Source organism: Eleutherodactylus coqui, chromosome 2 (genome assembly GCF_035609145.1).
Source record: "Eleutherodactylus coqui strain aEleCoq1 chromosome 2, aEleCoq1.hap1, whole genome shotgun sequence".
Taxonomy (NCBI): domain Eukaryota; kingdom Metazoa; phylum Chordata; class Amphibia; order Anura; family Eleutherodactylidae; genus Eleutherodactylus; species Eleutherodactylus coqui.
In genome coordinates this window covers 21,081,643-21,109,235 of record NC_089838.1, presented here as the reverse complement: position 1 = coordinate 21,109,235, position 27,593 = coordinate 21,081,643, and the positions used below count along the sequence as shown (strand labels likewise).

The following is a 27,593-nucleotide window of genomic DNA, read 5'->3' as shown; positions in this document are numbered from 1 at the left end:
CATGAAAACGTTCACAAAATCATATTAGGTTAAACAAAAGCAGTCTGCTGCCTATGATATACCACGAAAACAAACTTTTCGCATGTCAGCAACATCGCCAACAGTGTCCACTGGTGGGACTAATGCAGCAACTAATGAAATTAATGAACATTTCAGCTAGAAGAAATATTACTGAAGATGATTGCATGCAAGGATGATGTGCCAATTGTGCAGCGTCTCATAATCAAATCTTTGACAAATGATTTGGAACCACTGCAAAATGGCGTAGTAACATCCATCATGTAGAAGAAAATTACTTTGAAAGCCCAATTTTCAATAACAAATCCCTGCACTTACAGCACTGTGCAATGCACGGGTATATCACCTAGTACATACACACCCTATATAAACGCATAGACAATGTATTTTCATAGAACGCATATGAAATTAACATCCTTCATGTAGGCCTTAACTGACCAACTATTGCTAAATACTGCCAATGACAAGTTTAAAATATATATATATATTTATTTATATTAAACAAGTTAATTCAAGACTAACCAGCTAACTTACAGGCAGGGTGTGACCTGGGAGAAGGTCCTGCCTATAGATTGATGTCACTACTTATGCGGAGTTTTAATAAACCAATAACAAATTAATTCTAGTAGGCTATGCATATTTATGTCTAAAACCTATAAATATTGCTGTCTGCTCACAAAATAAAGTAGAAAGTTAGTATTACAAAAATGCTGTGTGACCAATCATTCTGCAAGCAGCTCGTAACTTAATCCTTTGAATTCGGAACACAAGAATATTCTTGTTGCGTTCCATTGAACACGGTCATCAGATTCATGCTGCTCGAACCAGAGCCAGCAGAATAAACCCGGTACAAGGATGCCGCTCGCCTCCAAGGGCATGTTATTCCGAAATGCTACTGCATTTCAGAACACACCCAAGGAGGCAACGGGCATCCCTGTCCAGGGTTCATGCTGCCCGTTGTTGAAGCAGAATGAATCGGATGACAGAATACCTTTAACATGAAAACTTGATACAATAGTTCATTATTCTGATGATTCTTTAAGAAGGTGACAGCCAGTACAGCTTCACTTCCTGTTATTACTCTTGACTATCGCAACAAACTAGAAAAATGGCAAAATCACCAAGTAAATAAATCATCATCACCAACCAAGTAAATAAACTAATGTGGTGTTACCAACCTCTGACCTCAGCTCTTACTTCTGATTTACTAAATAGTTTTAAGGAAGTTCACAGCTTTTAATTATTGGGGACCTATCCGCAGCGCAGGTCATTAATAGCTGATCAGCTGTTCACTAGGCTGTTGCTGTACAGAGCAGAAAACAGGCCGCTCCCTACATCGTCCCCAGCATGATACTACAGGCACAGCTCCCATAAAGTGAAAAGAACTCTCTGCAATACCACGCTGGGCCACTGCACAACGCGCGGAGCTGTCCGATTCCTGCTCCATACACGCAAACAGTGCAGCAGACTCCTGCTGATCAGCCATTTGTAACCTATCAACAGCTAGAAAACCCATTTAAGCTGTGTCCAGAATTCTGTATCTGACCTATGGCAGGTTCAGACAGCCGTAGGTGCAACCACAGTTGCTGACACGGAGCATAACTGCACCTGAACAAGGGAAATTTCTTCCCCTTTGCCGGCTTTTCAAACTCCACGCCGAAGAGCTAGTGAAAATGAAACCACTGAAATCCTATTGAAATCAGTGGTTTGGTTTTGTCCCATTATTGCGGCCGTAAGAATCACGGGACGCAAAAGGGGAGAAAACCGCGTTCATCTGAAACTGCCCTTAAGTGAACCAAAAAGCTATGATTTGGAATCCATACATTTAGCTTGTGCCGCCATTCACAACATACCCAGGCTACGTATAAAACATCTTCACTAAAACGAAAAAGAAAAAACAAAAATGAATCATCTTTATTTTACAAATTTAAAACCATAAATAATATTTACACGCGTCTTCAACTCCAGCTTACAATTGGGACATTACAAAACCTGCTGGGGTAAAAACTGCAAGACTTACAGGAAACTGATTTTTTTTTTTCCAATGCTTTCAGTTATTTATTACATATTCATAATATTACAGGGACATAAAGAACAGGGCAGTGTTTGATCTCATGTTAGGAATTCGGGGCTCAATATATACATAAAGAAAATAAAACATTCCACATTAAAAAAAGGTTTGAACCCTTTTTCTTTTTTTTTTTTTTTTCTTTTTAAAGGGCATAAAATGGCGGGAAGAGGCCAAAGCATCAAGCATTGGAAATTGGTCATTAAGAAAAATAAAACATCTGTTCTGGGTATTCGAGCCGCACAGTAGAAACAGTCAGCAAGTCATACTCTTTTCATTGGAGGTTATCCATTTGTTTTCTTATACAATGAGACTGCATGCAATCGTAGACACACAACAGATGCGGCCGTTCTGTTGACTGTTTTAATATCCATTAAAAAAAAAAAAAAAAAGAAATATTCAAAAATTCCCAGGTAATAAATGAAAGGTCTGATAAACAAGATGCCCTGTGTACAAGTGATACCAACAAAGCCAGGCAAAGATTATCTTATCATGTACAGCCGCTTCATCCCAAATGGTCACCTTTACTATTTATTTTTTTTTTTAGACAAGAACTTCACATTAAAGGGCAGCTATCACAAGTCCTTAATGGAAGCTCCACCTCCACGCCCCTTTTGTGTTGTTGTACTACATCTAAAATGAAGTTTGCAAATGGTATTAACAATCTCTTCGATTCTGTGTCTGCAGTTCTAATGCAGAACTGTGTCACCATGGTAACAGACTACAAACAAATCCTGCAGTCAGAACGTGCAGTTATACTCCCCTTACATCTGTCCCCTATAGTTTACTAACATACACTTCGCAGGTTAGCAAAAATTAGGGGATAGAAGAATTACGACATGACTGCATGATCAGACTATACAGTTTTTCTTTGTTCGTAAATGGCGAAGGTGGAGATTCCCTTTAAGGCGTCTCAAAACCCTTTGGCAAATTAAATTTGTATGCAAGAGTCCAAGTTAATACAAATCTTTATGCCTTCATTAATGCCCAAATATTCAAGTTTGTGGTCAAGTTGTTAAGGAAAACATCACGTCTTCTCAAGACACTCTTAGAATATTGATCGTTCATAACATTTTCTTAGATGAATGATCTAAGTGTGGAGGAAGGAGATGGTCAGGTTTACAATATTAGAGTTACCATAAGACTGCCGCTGCTCTCGGATTTTCTAGGAGGTAAACATTAATGCGATTCTCCCGTAATCTCTTCGAAGCTTGCAGCTAAAGAAAACCCATCAGATCTTCACTGAAATGTCCAATGCAGATATACCGGTACCTGGACAGGCAATATTGCCAAGAGCAACAATATTGACTACGCTGGTGCAGATGTAACTGCATAGAACTGCATACCCAATGAAGAAGCAATGGCTGCTTTCTACTGCCAGGCCAGAAGAGACAACACTGGACCTCTTTAAAGGTTTTCAGCTTTGTAGAAGTGGAGGACAAACACTGACCCGATCAAAGTGATTCTCACTATGCTGCAGTTATATATCCCACACTGAAAGCAAAGGAGATGTCTGCAATTGTACGAGGATGAGCAATGGATTGAGGTGTTCCTATAAGCCACAACCCACAAAATTGGTCACGTGTGGAGAAGTGGTCATTCATGACGTTTACAAATTTTTTTATTTATTTTTTTTTGTAAGATGCGGACGTCTTGAATAAAAGTTTTAAAACAATGAAAAATGTGACATATCTGGCACAATATTTGTAATCACAGTCATTCCGACAGCCGCTTGGGCTCAGAAAAATCGCCTTGTGAAAGCTAGGAGACGAGCGGATCTCTGCAAGACATGGAGAATATAGGAAGATGATGTAACACATTGGCAGGAGACAGGAGACCAAGTGAATGGTGTCTCATTGCTGGCCGTTGTTGATGAGAGACATGATGCTTATTTTCTCCTCTGCCTCCTCGCTTGACTTGGGCGCCACTCCTGTTCCCAGCCCATACAGGCGTCCACAGTACTTGGCATCATCAATATGGTCCTCAAAAAACAGCTGTTAAATTTTTAAAAAAAAGACAATGTTATTTTTCATACACATTTCAACATAGGAAAACCACTTTAACCTGTTAGTGACCGCCTGCCATAAACATACAATGGTCAGTAAAGGGTGAGATATGCAGCTGGCTCAACAGCAGAGCCTGCTCCATATATGGCATGGGCAAACTGTTTGAAATAGAAAATGCCCACCCGCAATAGCTAGGAAGACATTCTACTACTTGTATGCTGCGGTCAATGCAGACCACTACAATTAAGAAGCTAGCCAAAGAAGTGGACTCCTCCATTACTTATTTAGCCCCCCAATCATGGGGTGTGGATGGGTTTTCAAGCCAGCCCAGAGGGTCGCAGGGTTTCCATGTATTGCAGTCTATTAAAGCAACATGAGACAGAATTTACCTGTCTTGCACCACTGCTCCATTCACTTTAATAGGACCGCTGGAGATTGCCAGCTCTTTCTCGGTCGGTCCCAGTGTAGTGAACAAAGCTGTGGTGAGCATGTGCGGCCAACCGCTGCCATACACTTTCGGACAAGCCATGGCTGAGCTATCTGCATGACAGGTAAAACTCAAGCTTTGCCTGTAGAAACTTGCAAACTTCCTCACTAAGGCCTCATGTCCACGGGCAAAATAAGAATTTAAAAAAAATAGGGATGCATTGACCACCCGCGGGTAGATAAATACTCATGGATGGTCAATAAAAGGGAATTTAAAAAAAAAAAAATGGAGCATGAAAAAATCCGGACCATGCTCCATTTTCGTGCGGGTCTCCCGGATCCGCGGGAGACCAAAATCAGAATATACTCACCTGCTCCGGATCTTTCCTTCTTCGCGGCTTCATCTTCTCTCCGTCGCGGCCAGATCTTTTTTCTTCAGGCCGGCGCATGCGCGCGGCACGCAACCGACGTGCCGTGCACATCCGCCGGGCCAAAGAAAGAAGATCCGGCCGCGACGGAGAGAAGATGAAGCCGCGACGAAGGGAAGATTCGGAGCGTGCGAGAGGCAAGTTAATTCTTATTTTCAGCGCTCATGTCCGCGGGGCAGGAGGGCCCCACTACGGATTCTCCATGGAGAATCTGTAGCGGGCCTGATTTTCCCCGTGGACATGAGGCCTAAATGGTACAGAAAATAAACCCACCTCTTTCATACGGAAGAACGCCATGCCAGTTAGAAGCGAATCAGAACCTGCTTGATGCTGTCGACCAATCCTCTGCAGATCCAACTGATCGGCCACCTCCTGAAGACCCCCCTGTGCAAAATAAACGTATTGCTTTAGACAAGACAAACTTCAGTAGCGTTCATTATTCCATCCGCATAGATGATGCTATAATCACTCCCACACAGAGCAAATCTAAGGCCAGGTTTACACAAGGCAATTTTATAACCCACCTTGAGATTTTTGCAGCTTTTCATCAAGTATTTTACATCATAGATGGACGGGAAGAAGAGATTCAATATATGGAAGAACTCGTGTTCCTCCTCCGGAAGTCGAGAGTCTGTTAGAAGTTTTACCATATAGCCAAAGTCATAGCCGCTGTGAAGGACAGAGATAATATTCAATGATATAACAAGACTAGAGGGGGCTAAAACAATCCATCAACACCAAGAAGAGAGATTATACAGCAAAAATCCACAACATATGTACAGTGACCGATATTTAACAAAAAAAAAAATTTCTAACTACTATTTAAAAACTACTTCACACCTCAGATTTATCTGATACGGATATTTAAATCCAGGCTCCGTGCTTTACTCTTTACCCAGAGCCACTGTTGTGGGGCATAGATTACTAAATGGCGCTGTCCTACCTTGATAGGTTCAGTGTTTATAAGAAAGCAATATATGGCTATAGATTAATATATAGTTAAGGCCAATGAGTAAGATATAGGCATCCGGATCCGCGAAGACCCGCACCAGAATAAACTCACCTGCTCCGGACGCTCCGGATCTTCCCTTCTTCGCAGCTTGATCTTCTCTCCGTCGCGGCCGGATCTTCTTTCTTCGGGCCGGTGGATGTGCCTGGCGCACGCGCGTGGCACGCAGCCGGCGTGCCGAGCAAATCCGCCGGGCCGAAGAAAGAAGTTCCGGCGCGACGGAGAGAAGATCAAGTCACGAAGAAGGGTAGATCCGGAGCGTGCTGAGAGATGTGTAATTGTTATTTTCAGCCCTCATGTCCGCGGGGCAGGAGGGTCCCGCTACGGAATCTCCATGGAGAATCCGTAGCGGGCCCGATTTTCCCCGTGGACATGAGGCCTTAGGGTCATCGAGGATCATGAACAAACTAAACGGCTAACAACAAAATCTTACACCTGTGCCCCACTTCCTCAGCATCTCTCATGAGCTCCCTTTGGGGGTGGCAGATGGGCACAACAGTTTTGTGCCTAGTCTTAGAAAGTCCTAACAATTCCTATACGACTGATTTGTGTATTACTACTGATGGCTATCTTATTACTGAGCCTATATTCTGCATTTTTCCTCTAGTTGGACAAGAACGTAGGTTAAGTAGAACTGTAATAGTTTTTTGCTGAAAATGTTTTTACTAATAAAAAACTGCAATGTGACAAATCCTAGCTTTTAGATTTTATAGTCTACACCTCACCCATTTTAACCTGTATAACCATGTATGTTGGATGTGCGTTGGCTTCGTATGGAGTGGGTGCTTCGTATGGAGCGGGTTAGGGAGCCGAGACCACTCTATACATTGCAGGTGTTGGCTGTCAAAAGATATCAGAGAACTCCAATCCTGGCTGTTAACACTTTAGATAAAGCGGTCAATATTTAAAGCCGCATTTAAACAACTTTAACAGAAAGAGGGGACTTCTGAAAAGCCACCCATGACAAGATCATGAGTTGACATTTGTTTGCCATGGCAGCCTTGGGCTTTGTGACGGTCCCCTGAGTTGCCATGAAAATTTTCCTGCAAAATACAATATTCTACAATGCTCAAGTATTGCAGTATATTGCATAAGCCATTGGAAGATTGCAAGTTCATGTCGTGTATGACTAAAAAAAAAATATATATATATATATTAAAAACACATTTAAAAGACATTTTCCCATTTATAACATAAAGAGGTACATTAAGTTGTGCATTAAGTGGCACCAATAAAAAAAAAATTCAACTTGTCCTGAAAAAAGCCAGCTCTCATACGGCTAGGTCACCAAGGAAATAAAGTTATGATTTTTTTTTTTTTGAAAGTGAGGAAGGAGAAAAGAAAAATAAATAAATAAAAGTGGCCATGTGTTCAAGGGGTTAAAACCATTTTAAGATGTGACTCCATATGAGCGTTAACGGGGTATTCCCAAATATACTGTAAAACCTCACCTGTGAAATGACAGCCACTTCACATTATCACACAGAACCACTCCAGAGGTCATGAGCAACTCTGCAAATGTCAGCGTGTCGATGCCTTCTTCTTCATGCTTCTGGAACTGAAGGCCGGAATTTGCCAGCAAATCTATAGAGTCTTGAGAATACATATCCTCCCTGCAAGAGTAGAAGAAAAAGATCAAATTCCACGACACATTGCAGAATTCTCAGACTCTGTACATCTGTTGCACACAGGGAAGACTACCAACACTGTTACACCATAATCTAGCCAACAGGGACTTTTTCACCAAAACCAAGATGCAGACTGTAAGGCGGTTAGAAAAAAGCAGACCACCACCTAAAGTGTTCTATAGCTTGAATACATCTGCGCTAAACGAACGAAAAATCCCAGGTGCAGGTACCGGACTGTTCGCTTTAGAAGTTCATGTTTGTATCTGCTTTACAGACTCCAGCACACTTTCAGCATAAAATCCAAGATGAGAACTCAAGACGTTCATCGAGTGCTGCATTGATTCGGCTGAGCCACGGGGCTCGAGAACCATCAGAGCCAGCGCTTCCTGGAGGCGGGATTTATGAACCCCCTAACCAGGAAGCGGCGGGTGAAGACTGCAAACAAGTGTGACGGAATTCGGGAGAAGTGCAATGGAGCAGACAGTGCCCATCAGGTAATGTATAGTTTGCAAGTTTTTTTTTTTTAAATGCAGCTAAGGCTTATTTTCAGGGTAGGGCTTATATTTCAAGCCCCCAAGAGCACTACAAAGTCTCACGAAAAATGCAGCGATATCACACAGAAATTGGGGGAACACAGCTGCGATATCGCTGCGATTTTCTCCAAAGTGAAAGAGGCCTTATACTCACCCCTTTGCTCTCTTAAAATTCGGCTCTCGGCACTGTTAATGTGTCAAATGGATGGTACCCATTGTTCAATGGGAGACTTGATTGACAGTGAGCTGGGAGGACCGCCCACTTAAAAAAATAAGTGCCTAAAATCTAAGGCCAGCTGCACACGAATTGGTCAGATTCCGCATGCAGGAGCCCACAGCGGAATCCGACCCTGTGCCCAGCCGTCATCCACAAGTACCTGATTCTTTTTTCTTTCCCTGTACTGTAGATGGCCCGTATGGCTCACCGCCGGTCACGAGTAGCACAGGTTGTTTTTTTTTTGTTTGTTTGTTTTTTTAAATCCCTGCTTTTCCCGCATCATGGCTTAGCAGTAATGGGGGTAACTGTGACCCGTGCAATGTTATTGCGGAAAGGCCACGTGTTGGACGGCTTCTATTGAGTTCAATGGAAGCAGTCTATGCGTAGCCCATACAAAAATAGAGCATGCTGTGATTTTATCTCAGCGAGTGGGGGGGGGAATTCGCAATTTATTTCCGCTTGAGTGCAGGAAAAAAATGCCTTTCCATAGCATGCTATAGGCGGTATTTGCTGCGGAATCCAGAGGCGGATGCCTGCTCTGGATTCTGCAATGCAAATCTGGCCGTGTGCATTGGGACTAAGAAGAGGGAACGGGGGGAGCGTATAAACCAAAGAAAGACATTGTTGAAGTTAGCGGGGCTTCAGCTACAAAGCTTTGCATCCGATCTTGCCAACACCCCTCTCAGGCTACCTACAGACGGGCGAGTCTGAGAAAGATCGGCTTAATATCTCACGTCACTTCTGTGAATTAGACAATTCCTCTGCGTGGCTTTTCAGGTGTGTTACCCATTGTTTTCTCAGCGTGCAATGTGTTTTACTCTCCCACTGAAAACAATGGGCGATGCCTTCCAAGGAACGTGAAAAGATATGACATGCCACAAAATACTCATGTATATAACTCCATTCAAAAGAATGGGGTTCATATATGCGCGAGATTTGTGAGTCTTGCAATGCACAAATCTTGCATGACACTCTCTGTCGTGTGAAACCAACCAGGCTTAGAGAGAATCTCATATTATATTAATTATATATATATATATATATATATATATGCCTAAGAGCATCTGATATATACATTTAAGTCATCCTTTGGGTCCAATTTATCTGGTAAGTCAATTTCGTAAATTAAAATGTCCAGTGGGTTTGTGCTACAACTCCCATTAAACCCTTTTACAATGATCAGACTTACGTGAGGTTAAACTTGAAGTTAAATTGCCAGGTGTTGGTTCCGGGTGGGTACTCGCCCTTCTCATTCATGAAGGTGAGACCGAGCTGTATAATCTTTAGCAAATCCACATTGCAGCGCAGGAGCTGATACTGATAATCTATAGTACTTCGAAACTCCCCAATTGGCCGCACCACCACACCGGGAAACTCTGTGTCCTGCAAACAGCAATGGGAGAAAAATCATCACAGAGTCAACCAAATGTAGTCTGAATACAAAGTTTCAGGGGATCAATTGTAATAAACTACTACGAAAATATACTACACAGTTTATATCTAGGTTTATAGGGAAACTCTGGGATAGAAGAAAGTGTCTGTCTGAGAAGTGGGCAGCAAATGTTCAATTTCCAGGCAGTGCCGCCACAAGGAAAGTGAAGCATTATGTAGTGTCCATTCAAATTAATAGGTTTTCTGTGCACTCTTGGACAGGACAGCCCTCCACAACATATAAGGATCCTGAACAAGGAACAGTCCCTTGTGAACTAAGAACTCCCTTACGGAGTATAAAGAGGTTTTTCTAAACTGGACCAACCCTTAATGGAGTTGTCCACGGCTAGAAAAACATGTCTGCTTTCTTCCAAACACCATGTAACCCTTGTCCTTCGACTGTCATGTATTTTAGCTCAGCTACCATTCACTTCAATAGGGCTGAGCTGTAATACCAGACAAAACCACATGGACAAGGGTGTTGCTGTGTTTAGAGAAGCAGCCATGTTTTTCTAACCCTGGACAAACCCTTTAAGCCTAGTTGCTGTGTAGTAAAATAAGCTGCACATGAGGCATAACTGGATCCCCATGCTATTGCCGTAGAAGACAAGTGCTGCTCCCCTGTATACATAATAGAGTCCATGATGCAGGGAAACACACTCTAGAGCTGGTGAATATGACTTTAGTATTTGCAGACACAGTCCTATAACTTAGAATCATAGAATGGTAGAGTTGGAATGGACCTTCAGAGATATCGGTTCCAACCCCCTGCTCAGTGCAGGATTCACTAAATCAGGGGTCCCCAACTTCAGTCCTCAGGGACCACCAACAGGTCATGTTTTCAGGATATCCTATACTAAGAACACATGTGGCAATGTCTGAGGCACCGACAATAATTACATCACCTGTGTAACACTGAGGAAATCCTGAAAACATGACCTGTTGGCGGTCCCTGAGGACTGGAGTTGGGGAACACTGCACTAAATCATCCCAGACAGATATTTGTCCAGCCTTTGCTTGAACACTTCCATTGAAGAACTCACCACCTCCCATGGTAACCTGTTCCATTCATTGATCCCCCTCACTGTCAGAATTTTTTTTCTAATATCTAATTTGTGTCTCCTCCCTTTCAGTTTCATCCCATTGCTTCTAGTCTTCCCTTGGGCGAATGCGAATAGGGCTGATCCCTCTGCACTGTGACAGCCCATCAGATATTTGTAGACCGCTATTAAGTCTCCTCTAAGCTTTCTTTTTTGCAATCTAAACATTCCCAGATCCTTTAACCGTTCCTCATAGGACATGATTTGCAGACCACTCAACATCTGGGTATCTCTGAACTTGCTCCAGTTTGTCTATGTCTTTTTTAAAGTGGGGTGCCCAGAACTGGACACAGTATTCCAGATGAGGTCTGACTAAGGAAAAGTAGAGGGGGATAATTACCTCACATGATCTAGACTCTGCTTCTCTTAATACATCCCAGAATTGTGTTTGCCTTTTTGGCTGCAGCATCACATTGTTGACTCATGTTCAGTCTATGATCTATTTGTATACCGAAGTCTTTTTCACATGTGCTGCTTAGCCCAATTCCTCCCATTCTGTATGTGCTTTTTTCACTTTTCTTGCCCAGAAGTAGGACTTTGCATTTCTCCTAGTTAAATAACGTTCTGTTAATCGCCGCCCACTGTTCAAGTTTTTTTTTAGATCTTTTTAAATACTCTATCTCTCTCAGTCTCTTCCTTAGGGCTCTTTCCCACGAGCGCATATCGGCTGGCTGTTTTCACGGCGGGCCAATATGCGCTGTGGTCTGATGCATTGGATTCCAATGCATCAGATTACATGGGCGTATTTCTGAGACGTAAAAACGCCGGCCAAGCCAATATAGCGCCGGGCATTTTTACGTTGAGCCCGAAAGATAGTCCTGGAACTATCTTTTGGGCCGGAATACGTCAGCCGCTGCATTGGCTCTTATGGGAGCCCATGGCAGTGGCCGAAGGTGGGAGGGAGTTTAGCAGCGTGGCTGCTAAAATCCTTCCCTCGGTTCTCCTCCCCCCTTGAAGGTTCATCTCCTGTTTCTCCCTGCTCGTTCTGTGCAATTGGAGGGGCGGGGTGGAACCAAGTACCGGTCCACCCCGCCTCCTTCCATTGATGGCTATGGACAAGAGCCGGGACATGGGCAGAGCTAATCGCCTGCCCTCTCCCTGCCCTTGTCCATAGCCATCAAGGGGAGGAGGCGGGGCAGACCGTCACTTAGCTCCACCCCCACCCATTGCACAGAACGAGTGGGGAGGAACGAGAGGTGAGCCTGTGATGGGGAGGGAGGGAAAATGGGCGATGGCCTGGTGAGTTCACCAGGCCATCTGAACAGGCGCAGAAACGTTTGATTTGTGTGCCCGTTCACCAGATTTTTCTCCGACAACGTAGCGTATATCGGCCGGCCATGAAAACGACAGCCGATATGCGCTCGTGGAAATAAAGCCTTAGTGTTAGCTATCCCTCCTAGCTTTGTGTCATCTGCAAATCTGATCAGTTTCCAATCAATTCCCTCCTCCAGATAATTTATAAAAATGTTGAACAACACTGGGCCTAGGACAGAGCCTTGTGGTTCCCCACTTGATACATTCTTACACTCGGATGTGCAGCCATTTATGACCACTCTGAGTACGATTACTCAGCCAGTTGTGAATCCACCTAACAGTTGCCTTGTCAATCCCAGATTTGGTCATTTTTTCAATAATTGTGGTATGAGATACTTTGTCAAATGCTTTACTAAAGTCAAGATATACTATATCTACCGCATTTCCCTGATCCACTCAGTCAGTGATTTGGTTATAGAAGGAAATTAGGTTTGTCTGGCATGACTTGTTTGTTTGTCACTGCTAGCTCTGGTTAATTACTTCATTTTTATCCAAGTACTTGCATACATGCTGTTAAATAATTTATTCAAAGATCTTTCCCGATGCAGAAGTCAGGCTCACAGGCCTGTAGTTTCCTGGATTCTTCCCTCCGGGACTTCTCTTGTTCTCCAGGAATTTTCAAAGCTAATGGCAAGTGGTTCAGCAATTACCTCTGCTGCTTCCTACTTGCAGATAACACCACTCACCATTGCAATGTAGCCATAGGTGCGGACAAGCTCCCTGATCTTACGCATCTCCTCCTCCAGGTTCACTGCCCAAACCTCACAGATCACTTGACTGTTGTCGACCACGGCAGCGGGCATCGTGATAGGATGCGTGGTAATCGCGGGATGATGACTTGTATAGAGGGAGGCAGGGAGGGGCTTGTCCTGGACAGAGGGAGGGTTTTACACCTGAGGATTTCATACAAACAGATATTATTACAGTGTTTGTGATTCAGGTTTAACTATTTAAAATGGTCCAATTGTTCCACAGCTGATTGTTGACTTTCGGTAGACACAAAGTTGGTCGCTAATTGGCTGTACAGCTGGCCTAAGGGGTTGACTAATTGTGATTACAATTGTTCGTCCCCATAAGAGATTTCTATGCCTGCATGATGAACAGCACATTTTACATTGGTCAGACAATTTGGTCCGCATAAAGACCTCTTACAGTCATACCAAGTCACAATCAGTATAATTGTTCTCATTCTCACGGCATTTGAAGGGTACGTTTGGAAAAGCTCCCAACATTCACAAACACATCTCAACCAAAAGTTACCACAGACATCCATACTAAAATTAAAAAAGCGAAAGTAACTGTCCGTTAGTTACCTTTTCACGGCTAAACTGCTGAAGTGATTTCAATGAAATTTGGCAGGGATATAGCCTGCATCTTGTGGAAGGACATCAGCTACATTTTAGTCAAAAGTTTAAAGAATTCTTTAGTGAGCGCTACAAGACATTTATTTGGTGATGCGGCACTGGAGTGCAGGTGTATCTGGGCATTGTGCGGTGAGGCAGAGGGGAAGGGGGCGCACATCATAAGCTAGGCCTCCCCAAATGGGCAGACGTCACGCATCTCTCACAGCTAGAGATACATTAGATCAGGGGTCCCAACTCCAGTTCTCAGGGACCACCAACAGGTCATGCTTTCAGGATATCCCATGGTAAGAACACCTGTGGCTATGTCTGAGGCACCAACAATAATGAGGAAATCCTGAAAACATGACCTGTTGCCGGTCCCTGAGGACTGGAGTTGGGGAACACTGCATTAGAGCATTGTCAGGTCTGCAAAACTTCAGACGCTCACCGTCATGCGTCTTTTAGAGCTACACAGATATTGGAGCAATCTGAGGCCCGCCAGACCTTAGACGCCAGTCACACATCCCTTAGGCCTCATGTCCACGGGGAAAATCAGGCCCGCTACGGATTCTCCATGGAGAATCCGTAGCGGGTCCCTCCTGCCCCGCGGACATGAGGGCTGAAAATAAGAATTAACTTACCCGGGCAGATCTTCTCGTCTTCGCGGCCGGATCTTCTTTCTTCGGCTGGCGGATGTGCTTGGCACGCCGGTGGCGTGCCGCGCGCATGTGTCGGGCACATCCGCCGGGCCGAAGAAAGAAGATCCGGCCGGGAAGAAGAGAAGATCTGCCCGGTCCACTGCGGGTAAGTTTATTCTTATTTTAGGTCTCCCGCGGATCCGGACGGCTTCAATAGAAGCCTGCGGGAGCCGTCACCGCGGGAGACCCGCACCTAAATGGAGCATGCCCATTTTTTTTCATGCTCCATATTTTTTTTTTTATTCACTTTTATTGACCATCTGCGGGTATTTATCTACCCAGATTTTAATAATTCTTTTGCCCATGGACATGAGGCCTTAGTGTTTTTTCACCTACTTTTCCAATCCAAGATCAAGTTCACTATAGAATTGGCTCTTTGCTTCCTACAGATAATCAGCAATATAAGTTCTTACAGATTTAATGGGGCATGAAAATAATGAAGCTGACCGCAGATATCAAAATATTCAAGGGGTTGAAAAACATACTGTTCCAAAAATCCAAAGAATGTTGCATGAACTTCATCTCATCACCACTTTGAAAACTGCTTTAGACAGAATACTGGGAGAAAATTATAAATTAGTGATGCACCCAGACCGTACGCCAAGTGGGGAACACGGAAGACGATATAACACCATTGATAAATGAAGTCGCAGCCATGTTTACAGGCGAACAGTTTGCAACCCGTGATATTGTTTTACATGCCTGTGATTAACCAGAGTGTCTGATACAAATAAATATTATGATGCATTACAATATCCGCTCATTTTTAGTAAGAGGCATGAAAGGCATCACTTTGAAATACCACAAATTAACCCTGTAACAGGCTTTTCCTTGGCAAACAAAAAGGTGTTTGTATGGATTTTTATGCCTACAACATGCTGATACGAGAAAACGATTTTAATATGATACCACAATGTAGACAACTGGCCAATCAGTTTTATGTCAATTTGTACGGTAAGGTTACAAGCGAACAACTGCGAGATAGATATATACAGTGGTGCCATATATACAGTGGTGCCATGGATTAAGAGTTTAATTCGTTCAGTGACGGAGCTATTAACCAAAAACACTTGTTAGTCAAATCAATTTTCCCCATTGAAATGAATGGAAAAGCCATTAATCCGTTCCAGATAGCGACGCTTTTCCACTGATTTCAATGGGGATGGCGTTGCCCAATTGAAAACAATAATACGCTGGTACCCCCCGCAGTGATTTTCGGGGAAGGGCTTTAAATATGTCCTTCTCTGAAAATCATCCCTAGCTGTAGTAAAAAAATATATACTCATCTGTCCGCTGCCGCTGGGGTTCAGGCAGTCTAGCTGTCGCTTGTTCTCCTTTCACTGATCTGAAGCTTTTCAGCAGGCGGGGATTAAAAATGCAGAGAGAACAAGCGGCGGTTAGATGCTCCTGAGCCCCGGCAGCGGCGGACAGGTGAGTATATATTTTTTACTACAGCTAGGGATGATTTTCAGGGAAGTCTTATATTTAAAGCCCCTCCCTGAAAATCACTGCAGGGGTTGCCGGCAGGCCATTGCTTTCAATGGGGCCACCGGCAGCAGCGCTCGCCCCACTGAGAGCAAGGCTTGTAACCCAAGTTTTTGCTCTTAAACAGAGCAAAAATTGAGGAGAAAGCCTGCTCTCAAGGCAAAAAGCTTGTAAGCTGGGGCACTCAACCTAAGGTATCACTGTGTGTGTGTGTGTGTGTGTGTGTGTGTGTGTGTGTGTGTGTGTGTGTGTGTGTGTGTGTGTGTGTGTGTGTGTGTGTGTGTGTGTGTGTGTGTGTGTGTGTGTGTGTGTGTGTGTGTGTGTGTGTGTGTGTGTCCCATTAAATCAGAATTTAAGTTAACCCTTTCCAATCCAATTTGTATCCTGGTTTTCCTAGGGGGCTTACTCTTCTTCTGCCGTTATACAACAGCACTATATGCTGGCCAAAGCCAGTACTGCATGAGGTGACACGTTGGATAGGCTCCGACAGCAGAGAGGCTGGCAATATACAGTAAGAGAACCCCGACGGACGTCTTCCAACATCGGAGCTGTACAGCCTTAAATCATAATGTCTTCAGAGGTCAGACAGTGGATTGGAAAGGGTTAAGATTAAAAGTTAAAACGCCAATGTCTGTTATAACTAAAGAGAAACTATATGGAGAAGAGTTGTGCTTTATGTAATCCATAGAATAGCAGAAGTGCGGCTTACCTACCACATGTCCACATTTTACTTTGGTTAAAAGACAAGTTGACCCCCAATCAAACTGATCTCATCAGCGTTGAAATACCAGATTCAAGCAGTGACAAGGCACTAAATAGCATTATTGTTAAAAATGATTCATGGTCCATGCGGCCCTGAAAATCCCCAATCTTCTTGCATGAAAGATGGGAAATGCGCAAAAAAAATTCCACATAAACTACACAAAGACTGTTCCAAATGAAAACGAAGACCCTCTATACCAGTGATGGTTAACCTTTTAGAGACCGAGTGCCCAAACTGCAACCCAAAACCCACTTATTTATTGTAAAGTGCCAACATGTCAGGGGGCGGGGCTTATCACAACGCATGATTTTTCCCCCTGTCGTTCTAAAAAGGACAGGGCCGTTTCAAAATAGACAGCGTGCAGATTTTGATTGCTTTTTGGATGCGGAAAAACTGCAGAATGTCCTCAGTGGAAATTTCGGTGGAAAATTCTGCAGCATTTCCACATCCAAAAAGCAGTCAAAATCTGCACCCGGTTGATTTTGAAACAGCCCTGCCCATTTCCGCCACATGTAAACATATCTCAGCGATAATAGTGACACCCCCCACCCCGCCATAATAGTAACCCCCGCAGCGACAATAGTGACACCCCCCCTTTCCACAGCGGTCCCCCGGTGTAATAGTGACACCCCACAGCGGTCCCCCGAAACCCACATACTTACCCCATTCTCCTCTGCACAGAAACATTGCTGCTGGCGCTGATCCTGGTGCACACTGACGTCAGTATGCTGCCGAACGCCTCCTGCCCCTGCTCTTGCAGAACCTAAGAGGAGACATCAGGAGAGGGGTAGGATCCCGGGACGTCAGTGTGGCCTGGATCAGCGCCACTAGCAGCGCAGTGAGTGAATGCCGGCAGGGGAGCCGCAGTGAGGGCTCTGCGTGCCGCCTCTGGCACATGTGCCATAGGTTCACCACCACTGCCCTATACCGACGAGGAGAGTGAGCAGACGGAGGTCAAACCGAATCTATAAAACTTTGAAATGGCAGTTTCACTTATATCGATAATAGTTGGGTGGTTCCTCATTCCCCTCTTTTGTCAAAAATATTTAATGCCCACATCAAATTCCCTCTAAAAATAGCATTTGTGATGACGATCAATAAGGCTAAAGGGCAAACGGTAAGGCTGGGTTCACGCGAGGTGCAATTGCCACGGAATTTCCGTGTAGACTTTCTGCACAGAAATTCCCCCTGCAACTTTAATCCTGGGATGGGCCAGCTAAGTGGGCGAAATTTGTAAAAAACTCGTTCACACGCTGCGGCCAAGCCGCGCTGACATTGACATGCTGATTCAAAGACTCGGCATGTCAATTCTTTCTCCGTTTCCGTGGCGGCCTCTCTCCTCTCTATGGGGAGAGATGACCGCAGTGAAATTCAAGAGGTGAAGCTGTTCCAAAAACCACGGCAAAAGGCCGCGAGTTTTAAAGCTGCATTTCTCCCGCAGAAATCTTGCGGTATTTCTGTGCGGTTATCCTGCAAGAGTTCAGTCCCGTGTGAACCAAGCCTTAGGCCGCCTGCACACGGGCGGAAATCCCGCGGCGGTATTTCCCGCGGGATTTCCGCCGCTGAAAGTCTGCACAGGAGTGCATTACAATACGCACTCCTATGCAGACGGCCACGGTTTGGCCACGCAAAATCTCGCGCGGCAAACAAACCGCGGCATGTCCTATTTTTGTGCGGGGCTCGCACTCACCTGGCCGCCGGCTACGGTCTGCGCATGCGCCGGCTGCGCCGCAGTCGCCACATGAAAGAGTCGGGGCCGCCAGGCGCGGGTGAGTACGCGCTCGTCACTGAAGGCTCTCGGGTCGGGTCCCGCGGCGAGAATTCTCGCTGCCGGATCTGACCCGCTCGTCTGCAGGCGGCCTTAAGCTGTCTGCAGGAGGAAGGGGTTAATAAGACTACTGTATGCCCGTTGGCCATCTGTCAACCATAACCCCTAGACAGGCACCATGGGGGAGGCAGAAGGCTTGGGGGTCTTCTTACAAGGGCCGATAATCAGTCAACAACTGAGCAGTGAATGATAATTCCTTCACTTATTGTTTGGTTTGTGCAAGTATTAAAAAACTTTATATTATAAATACACCCACCCATGTAAACAGGTAGGCATTCCTCTATGAACTGCCTGTTCACTGTGAATAGAGGCCAACAGCCAGAAGAGACCTCCGATGCACTCCGCCACCATTCACTCAACAATTTTGTATCTGCTAGAGCAGTGATCCCCAACCAGGGACCGGCTTCAAGCAAGACCATTTTTCAATAACTCGGCAGGGCAGGGCTGCGACTTTGGTGATATGAGGTGGGGTTTCAGTGGCTTCAGTGATAATGTTATTACTACTGGGGGCGATGTAGGGGACACTATCACTAATAGTATCCCCTATATCAGCCCCAGTAGTAATAGCGCTCTCCCCTGAGACCCATATACTTACCCCTTCCACCTCGGGCAAGCGCTGCTACTCCTTTGCTCAGCACTGCTAGTGGGCGCTAGTGATCCCGATGCACACTGACGTCAGTGTGCTGCCGGACAACTACTCACCCTGCTCTAGCAGAACCAGGTAGGAGACATCAGGGGAGGGAGGGAGGAGGATCCCGGCTGCACACTGACGTCACAGTGTGCGACGGGATCAGTGCGCTAGCAGAGCTGCTTAGTGAATATCAGCAGGGGAGCCGCGGCCCATGCCGGTATTCACTACTGACGTGGTGAGCGGCTGACGGCGCCGCAGAACGGCAAAAAAAAACAAAAAAAACTAGCGGTCTGGTGGTTAGGGACCCCTGTGCTAGGGGATATACGCGTACACTGAACGACACTATGAGTGCAGGGATTGGTTATTGAAAAGTGGGCTTTCAAAGTTATTTCCTTCTACATAAGAACGGATGTTACTACGCCATTTTGCAGCAGTCCCAAATTATTGGATCGTCAAAAATTTGATTATGTGGCGCTCCACAATTGGCACGACAACCTTACGTGCCATCATCTTCAGTAATATTTCTTTCAGCTGAAAGGTTGAATAATGTCATTAGTTGCTACATAGTTTTACCTCAGCTGTGCAAGAAGAGTAGCAGCGACCAATCACAGGGCAGCATAGGGTAAAGTTCTAACAGTTTCAAATTTGGACGTTTAAAAAAAAAATAAAAAATTGCACATGTGAATAAGCCCTAAGGCGATGCAATCTTACAGAAAGAAACGCAGCTTTCATGTTACCTCAACTGTGTAAGAAGTGAACTGAGCTCTAACAACCAATCACAGCGCAGCTTTCATTACCTCAGCAGTATAAGAAATAGTAACCAATCACAGCGCAGCTTTCATTACCTCAGCAGTATAAGAAATAGCAACCAATCACAGCGCAGCTTTCATTTTACCTCAGCAGTATAAAAAATAGTAACCAATCACAGCGCAGCTTTCATTTTACCTCAGCAGTATAAAAAATAGTAACCAATCACAGCGCAGCTTTCATTTTACCTCAGCAGTATAAGGAATAGCAAAAAGAATCCCAGAAAATGGCCGTTACTTACTGGGTGAGGAGTGCATATAGATGCATCCTCCTCTCACCATGCAGGTAGCTGACTACCAAATGGAGGAGCCAATAACACCTGTGCAGGACACCGATGAGACAACCACTCACACTGCCTCCTGATAATGAGGGGGGTGGATGCTTGGTGTACACTCCCACACATAGTGGATACAGGGTGCCAGACCATTCTGATATATGTAGTTCACCATGCAGACCAGCAACCTATTAATGACGCCATGATAATTCGGCAGGTTGCCCTGCATTTCCATCAGTGAACCACATTGGTACTGCCACCCTGGGCTCCCCCTGGAGTCTTAAAGCCACACTGCATGTGAATGATAGATAATAAATGCAAGGCATTGGTTGGATTTTGGCCAAGATACATGAGCCCACTAACCACTTCACGGTTCCTTGCGTTGTAGTGGGTCCCTACACTAATATAAATGCATCACAATCACAGCGCAGCTTTCATTTTACCTCAGCAGTATAAGAAATAGCAGCCAATCATAGAACAGCTTTCACTTTACCTCAGCAGTATAAGAAATAGCAACCAATCACAGTGCAGCTTTCACTTTACCTCAGCAGTATAAATAGCAACCAATCACAGCGCAGCTTTCACTTTACCTCAGCAGTATAAGAAATAGCAGCCAATCACAGCGCAGCTTTCACTTTACCTCAGCAGTATAAATAGCAACCAATCACAGCGCAGCTTTCACTTTACCTCAGCAGTATAAGAAATAGCAGCCAATCACAGCGCAGCTTTCACTTTACCTCAGCAGTATAAGAAATAGCAACCAATCACAGCGCAGCGTTCACTTTACCTCAGCAGTGTAAGGCCTCAGGCTCACGGCCATGTCAGATTCGCGAGGGTTTCGGCCGGCGTACATGCACAGCTCATGATGCAGATTCCAGCGATACTTCCGCAGTGCTCACTGCAGAACTGTTACGGGGCGGACGACTTCCATTGACTGCACTGGAAGCCGTCCGTGCAATTTTCTGTACAAAATAGAACATGCTGCGATTCTCCCTCACGAGCGGGAAAGAAACACAGTTGGTTTCTGCTCGTGGGCAGGGGAGAATCTTTTAACATAGCATGTCAATAGACGGACATTGGAGCGGAATTTGCAGCGGGCGTCTGGCCGTGGGCATTCAGCCTAAGAGATTAAAGCTGAGCTCTAGCAACCAATCACAGCGCAGCTTTCATTTTACCTCAGCAGTATAAGAAATAGCAACCAATCACGGCGCAGCTTTCATTTTACCTCAGCAGCATAAGAAACAGCAACCAATCACGGCACAGCTTTCATTTTACCTCAGCAGCATAAGAAACGGCAACCAATCACAGCGCAGCTTTCATTTTACCTCAGCAGTATAAGAAATAGCAACCAATCACAGCGCAGCTTTCATTTTACCTCAGCAGTATAAGAAATAGCAACCAATCACAGCGCAGCTTTCATTTTACCTCAGCAGTATAAGAAATAGCAACCAATCACAGCGCAGCTTTCATTTTACCTCAGCAGCATAAGAAACGGCAACCAATCACGGCACAGCTTTCATTTTACCTCAGCAGTATAAGAAATAGCAACCAATCACGGCGCAGCTTTCATTTTACCTCAGCAGCACAAGAAACGGCAACCAATCACAGCACAGCTTACATTTTACCTCAGCAGTATAAGAAATAGCAACCAATCACAGCACAGCTCCCATGTTACCTCAGCAGTATAACAACCAATCACAGCGCAGCTTTTATTTTACCTCAGCAATATAAGAAATGAAAGCTGCGCTGTGATTGGTTGCTGTTGGCAACAAACATTACCAGGGGAAGTCGGTGAGTTTTCGTTTTCTAATTCCGCCAGTATTCGCCGCCTGCCGCCGTAGGACGATCGGGCAAACTTGTGGATTTGTATCCGACACAAACAGATTTTGCATTTGATATAGAAGATTCAGACGGCCATATTTTTCCCAGCCGTAATTTTAAGGCCTCATGTCCACGGGGAAAATCAGATCCGCTGCAGATTCTCCATGGAGAATCTGCAGCGGGTCCCTCCTGCCCCGCGGACATGAGCGCCGAAAATAGCAATTTAAAAGAATTTACCTATCCGGCGCGGGCGACGAAGGTCAGCTGTTCCTCACGGCCGGATCTTCATTTTCGGCCGGCGGATGAATTCCTGACGCCGGCGGCATGTCGCCGGCACGTCGTCGACGTGCCGCGCGCATGCGCCGGGCACATCCGCCGAGCCGAAGCAAGGAAGATGCGGCCGTGAGGAAGAGAAGAGCTTCGCGGTCCGCTGCGGGTGAGTAAATGCTTTAAATTCCTATTTTAGGTCTCCCGCGGATCCGGACGGCTTCCATAGGCTTCAATAGAAGCCCGCGGGAGCCGTCCCCGCGGGAGACCCGCATGAAAATGGAGCATGGTCCAGATTTTTTCATGCTCCATTTTTTTTTAAATCACTTTTATTGACGATCCGCGGGTATTTATGTACCCGCAGGTGGTCAATGCATCCCTATGGGGTGCGGATCCGCGCGCGGGAGATCCGCTGCGGATCTTAAATCCTATTTTCCCCGTGGACATGAGCCCTAAGGCCGGTTTTAAATAGGCAGCAAACATCACACGATTGTCTCGCGATGGCGCTACAAATCATATGTATGTGAAGCCCCTGCTGTCCAATGGGTTCCCTCACACTAGCGACGTTTTGTAGGCTGCGGCATTGAGTGGGAATACAAAATCGTGGGTTGCTGAATATTGCTGTGATTTGCAAGGTTTTGTAGCCCGTGATTACGGAGCCTTCCTTTCTGTTGCCCTTGCTACAGCGCCTGAGAAAAAAAAAAATCTGTCAGGTGCCGTCGGTGGGTACTACCGTAATATGTCTCCACCGCAACTAAGGGTGGAGACATGGGTTGGTCGGTCTCAGTGACAGGGAATTCCAGGGGCACTCCTCCCTAAGCTCCCGTGGTGGACACATAGGACAGTACAGTGGGCAAATCCCTGGGGTGAGAAAGCTCCCCGCTGGCTGAACATCAAACGGTTATGCACATAAAACCAAGTTCCCCACCGGCTGCACAGACAGCTTCTGCGGGGTGACACTGACCTCACTGATTATACTTGTTGGTTCCTCGTCCAGGGGGGAGCCCCAGGGGTGTACAGCCCCAGAGGCACAGACAAGTTGTGCGCCGTTAACACTGATTGCTGTCGAGGGAGGGGGTGGGGGGGGGGGGAAGGAGAACAACCAGATATGTACTGCCCCACAGCCCGACCTTGTGAAAGCTCCCCTCCGGTGATGACAGACCAGAGGTCACTGAGGGTTGCAGGTCAGGGGGCGGAACACAGGCTGTCAGTTCTTGGGAGCCCCACTTCCCCCCCATAGCGTCCGAGAAGATGCTGATAACAGCTAATGTGTTACGTGGGCTTTCCTGTCCCTGTCACTCATGCCGGACAACCCATGTCTCCACTGGTGACATAATGCACTAGTACCTCGTCGGCCGCTCTCCGGAGCTTCGTGCAGGCTTGACAAGCCAGCAGAGCATCTTGCTAGTAACGGGGAATTGAAATCCCACGCCTCCAGCAAGAGATTGCTCTGATTGGCTGAGTTGATAGAGTGACAGCCCGCTCAGCCAATCACAGCCAGCACTGGATGCTCCAATCACAGCCATTTATACATGAATAGCTGTGATTGAAGCAATCCATGAATGGCTGCGACGCCAGCAGCAAGGTCACGTGGGCCGGCGAAACTAAAAGCAAGCGTGAGAGGTAGAGACGAAATTCGAAGTGAATAATTGACTAAACTAGAAACCGTCGAAAGACGAAGGCGATGAAAGCAGAAGTATGACTGTACATTACCTGCTTTTTGGCACACATACAGCTATATATGTCCCAACTGCTGATGCCCTGCGCAGGATTTTTTTTTACACTTATAGTTTTTATTTAAATTAGCATATTTACGTTCAAATAAAGTACGGCAATGGGTTCCTCATTTTGTTTCGGAGGTTTTGATATGTAATATGTATGGTTTTGGGTTTACGGCGACAGTTTTCGTTGGGATCGGCTGTGTGTCATTTTCTTTTTTATGTACATATTTTTATTTTATTCTGCAATTTTTTTTTTACTTATTTTTGAAACTATTTTTTTTTACCTTTTATGTCCCCCATGACGTCATATAAGACAACTGGGGGACAGTGACATGTTTGTTTTTTTTTAAAATATACACTGTAACAGGGGGACCCGGCGGGGGTCACGTGATCGCTGGCTCAAGTAGTGGAAGAAACACTTTCCCTTTTTAGTACATAGCGCTCATTGAGAGCTATGTACCCTGAAAAAGGAGAAGGCAGAAGCAATTAAAGACTGCTTCTCCCTTCTCCTCCGGGTTCTCAGCTGACAACCCGACCTGCTTCTGCTTGATTGCAGGACAGAGCTTTTAATCCAGCGCTGTATTTTTGCTATCGGGCTGGAAAATTACAGTGCTAAGTCCTTAAGGAGTTATATCAGAGGTAGGGGGCTCTGAACCTGGCTGTGCCCCCCAAAGTTCCCCACCTTAACAACATAGCTGTGGGGGAAATGGCCATTCATACGAGTGTATTTCTCGTCCGCATATTTCACGGACAGAACATGGACCTATAGCCTATATCATGTTGGTTTCGCGAGAGCAGGGGGAGGTGGTGTCCGGCAGGAAACTGACGTCAGTGTGCACCTGCAATCAGCGCTGCTGGAGGGTGCACCGGGCAGATGAGAAGCGGCGCTTCTCAGGAGGAGGAGGGGGTCTTAGGAAGCCGCTAGGGGGTATCACTATTGCTACTGGGGGCCGCTGGGGGGGGCGGGGGGGTTGGAATATTATCGCTGGGGCCGTGCGCTGGGCACTATTATCGCCGGGGTATGTTTACATGTGGAGAAAATGGGCAGGGCTTTTTCAAAATAGACAGCGTGCAGATTTTGACTGCTTTTTGGATGCAGAAATGCTGCAGAATTTTCCACAGTATTTTCCGCTGAGGACATTCTGCAGCATTTCTGCATCCAAAAAGCAGTTAAAATCTGCACACTGTCTATTTTGAAGCAGCCCTGTCCTTTTTAGAACGACGGGGGTAAAATAGTATGTTGTGATAAGCCCCGCCCCCTGACATGTTGGCACTTTGCGATAAATAAGTGGCATTTGGGTTGCAGTTTGGGCACTCGGTCTCTAAAAGGTTCACCATCACTAAAAAACAAAACCGCCATGCACCTAAACAGACAATTAAATTAAAGGGGTTGTCCCGCGGCAGCAAGTGGGTCTATACACTTCTGTATGGCCATAATAATGCACTTTGTAATGTACATTGTGCATTAATTATGAGCCATACAGAAGTTATCAAAAGTTTTATACTTACCTGCTCCGTTGCTGGCGTCCTCGTCTCCATGGTGCCGACTAATTTTCGGCCTCTAATGGCCAAATTAGCCGCGCTTGCGCAGTCCGGGTCTTCTGCTGTCTTCAATGGGGCCGCTCGTGCAGAATGCCGGCTCCGTGTAGCTCCGCCCCGTCACGTGCCGATTCCAGCCAATCAGGAGGCTGGAATCGGCAATGGACCGCACAGAAGCCCTGCGGTCCACAGAGGAGCAATTGGTAAGGACATGAATGAGATCCAGCAGAGCATAGCTGTTGACTACATAGGTGTTGATTACACTAGATGTGAACTGTACTGTTCAGTGTATTTTATGTTGTTTTTCCCTTGTCTGATGCTCCTGCTTATTATCATCTAGGGAAAAACAGTTGGCCCCTAGGTTCCAGCGTGGGGCCGTCCATTTCGGGACGATTGACCCACTTGAAGGCAGGGTCCCCCTTTCCTTTCTTGTGGTTGTCTTGCGAGTTCCTACACTAACAAGACAACAAGGACCCTTGACTTGGGCTTGTGAGCTTATGCCATGTTTCCCAAAAAATAAAACCCTGTCCTTTATTAACCCTTAAAGGGCGGGACCCTTTTATTTTGCCCCATCTTCTTCTTTCCTCTGCACTCTTATTTATACACACGTAGCTGTCTGACGGCTGTTTTTTGCTGGACGAGCTGTAATTTTCCAAAGCTACTATACAATGTACCGTATAATGTACTAAAACAACTTAAAACAATTCTAAGTAAAGTGAAATGGAAAAAAAGTGCAATTCTGCCATCTTTGGGCGGTCCTGTTTCTATGGTGTACACACTGCAGCAGAAAATGTATTCTATGGGTCAGTCCGATTACTACGATACCAAATTTATATACCGTTTTTCCCCGAAAATAAGCACTACCTCTATTTTCAGGGGGGTGTCTCTTGAAATATAAGTCATCCCCTGAAAATAAGCCCTAGCTACACTAGGTTAAAAAAAAAAAAAGCAATACTCACCTAGCCACCGGTGTCTGTCCCCCGCGCTGTGGCAGGCTGCAATCCTCAACGCTGACAGGATTCTCTTCTAGTGACGGAGCTTTAAATACCCCGCCTCCAGTAAGAGCGCGCTGTGATTGGATCGAGCACCAGCCATTCAAAGCCGGCGCTCGAATATTCACAGCCATTTAGTGATTGGTTCATCGAGCACCGGCTCTGATTGGCTGGAGATTCTCTTCTCCTGGTAACGGGGCCTTGAATACCCCGCCTCCGGTAAGCGCTGGGATTGGATCGAGCGCCAGCGGGGTATTCAAGGCCTCATTACCAGGAGAAGAGAATCCTGTCAGCGCTGAGGACTGCAGCAGGGACCAGGGCGAGGGACACAGACACCGGCGGCTGGGCAAGTATAACACAACCTCTGCTAATAATTAATAGGGAACAAGACCTTGCGATGGTTTGATCCCTCCTGTGGTGCGATGTAATACCATAGTATTACATTATACCATGATCTGACAGCCAGTCTATTAAGCTGCCCCACAGGCATGGCTTAATAAGCAATCTGCAATGGCAGCCCTGAGGGCTTCAGAAGGCCCCCGGCTGCCATGGCAACCTAACAGCATGGCACGATCTCATCAAGGGGATCTATTTGGGACCCACTAATTCAAATCGGGGCATTTAAAGGGTTCACCGCCACGATCAGTGGGAGTGCCGATCACTGCTGTTGCCGGCGGGTGTCAGCTGTAAGTACGGACTGTTGTACGGGCCGCGGCCCCCACAAGAGCGCAGCTACCCGTCCAATAACCGGATCTGTGGGGGTACGGCGCCACACCGATCATCATAGGGGCATGGAAGAGGGTGACGGTAATGGCGGTACACCACACACTAATATATATATATATATATATATATATATACATACACACATACACACATACACATACACACACACACACACACACACACTATATAGTTTATCCACTGCTCCACAGGCCACAACTATGGAAGCCAGCATCCCCCCATTCCCGGTAGCACAGCCATCACACATGTGTCCCAGGCTCACATGCCCATACAGGCCTGCCAGCCTTCCTTATTCCCCCCCGAGCTCACCTCCCAGACTCCGTCCTGAACTGCCAGGCACCAGGGCGCACAGACGTCTCTATAAAAGTGTCACCTACGTACTGACTTCTCTATGGTACCGTCTGTTGCTAACCGCCAGGCTACTCCAGCTCCTCGTCTCTATGGTGCAGGAGGAAAATCAGAAAGCCACGCACCGTACAGCGAGACTCAGTGCCGTGAACTA

General features: G+C 45.8%; 1 protein-coding gene across 1 annotated transcript; it reads right to left on the bottom strand.

The window, feature by feature from the left end:
• Positions 1-1,910: 1,910 nt before the first annotated feature.
• CNOT8 (CCR4-NOT transcription complex subunit 8) lies at positions 1,911-27,593 on the bottom strand. The gene is made up of 7 exons (XM_066590460.1): positions 27,401-27,593; positions 12,865-13,071; positions 9,523-9,716; positions 7,407-7,568; positions 5,471-5,615; positions 5,220-5,330; positions 1,911-4,080 (listed from the first exon to the last, which is right to left on the bottom strand). Exons 2-7 carry the CDS (start codon positions 12,979-12,981, stop codon positions 3,940-3,942), a joined length of 870 nt encoding a protein of 289 aa, XP_066446557.1. The 5' UTR covers positions 12,982-13,071; positions 27,401-27,593; the 3' UTR covers positions 1,911-3,939.

Excerpts from the sequence above, each read along its gene's own strand:
- CNOT8 (XM_066590460.1), bottom strand. The coding sequence starts at position 12,981 with ATGCCCGCTGCCGTGGTCGACAACAGTCAAGTGATCTGTGAGGTTTGG. Across the intron at positions 5,331-5,470 it reads AAAGCTGCAAAAATCTCAAG|GGGGGTCTTCAGGAGGTGGC; the intron begins GTGGGTTATAAA and ends TATTTTGCACAG. Across the intron at positions 4,081-5,219 it reads CGTTCTTCCGTATGAAAGAG|CTGTTTTTTGAGGACCATAT; the intron begins GTGGGTTTATTT and ends AAAATTTAACAG.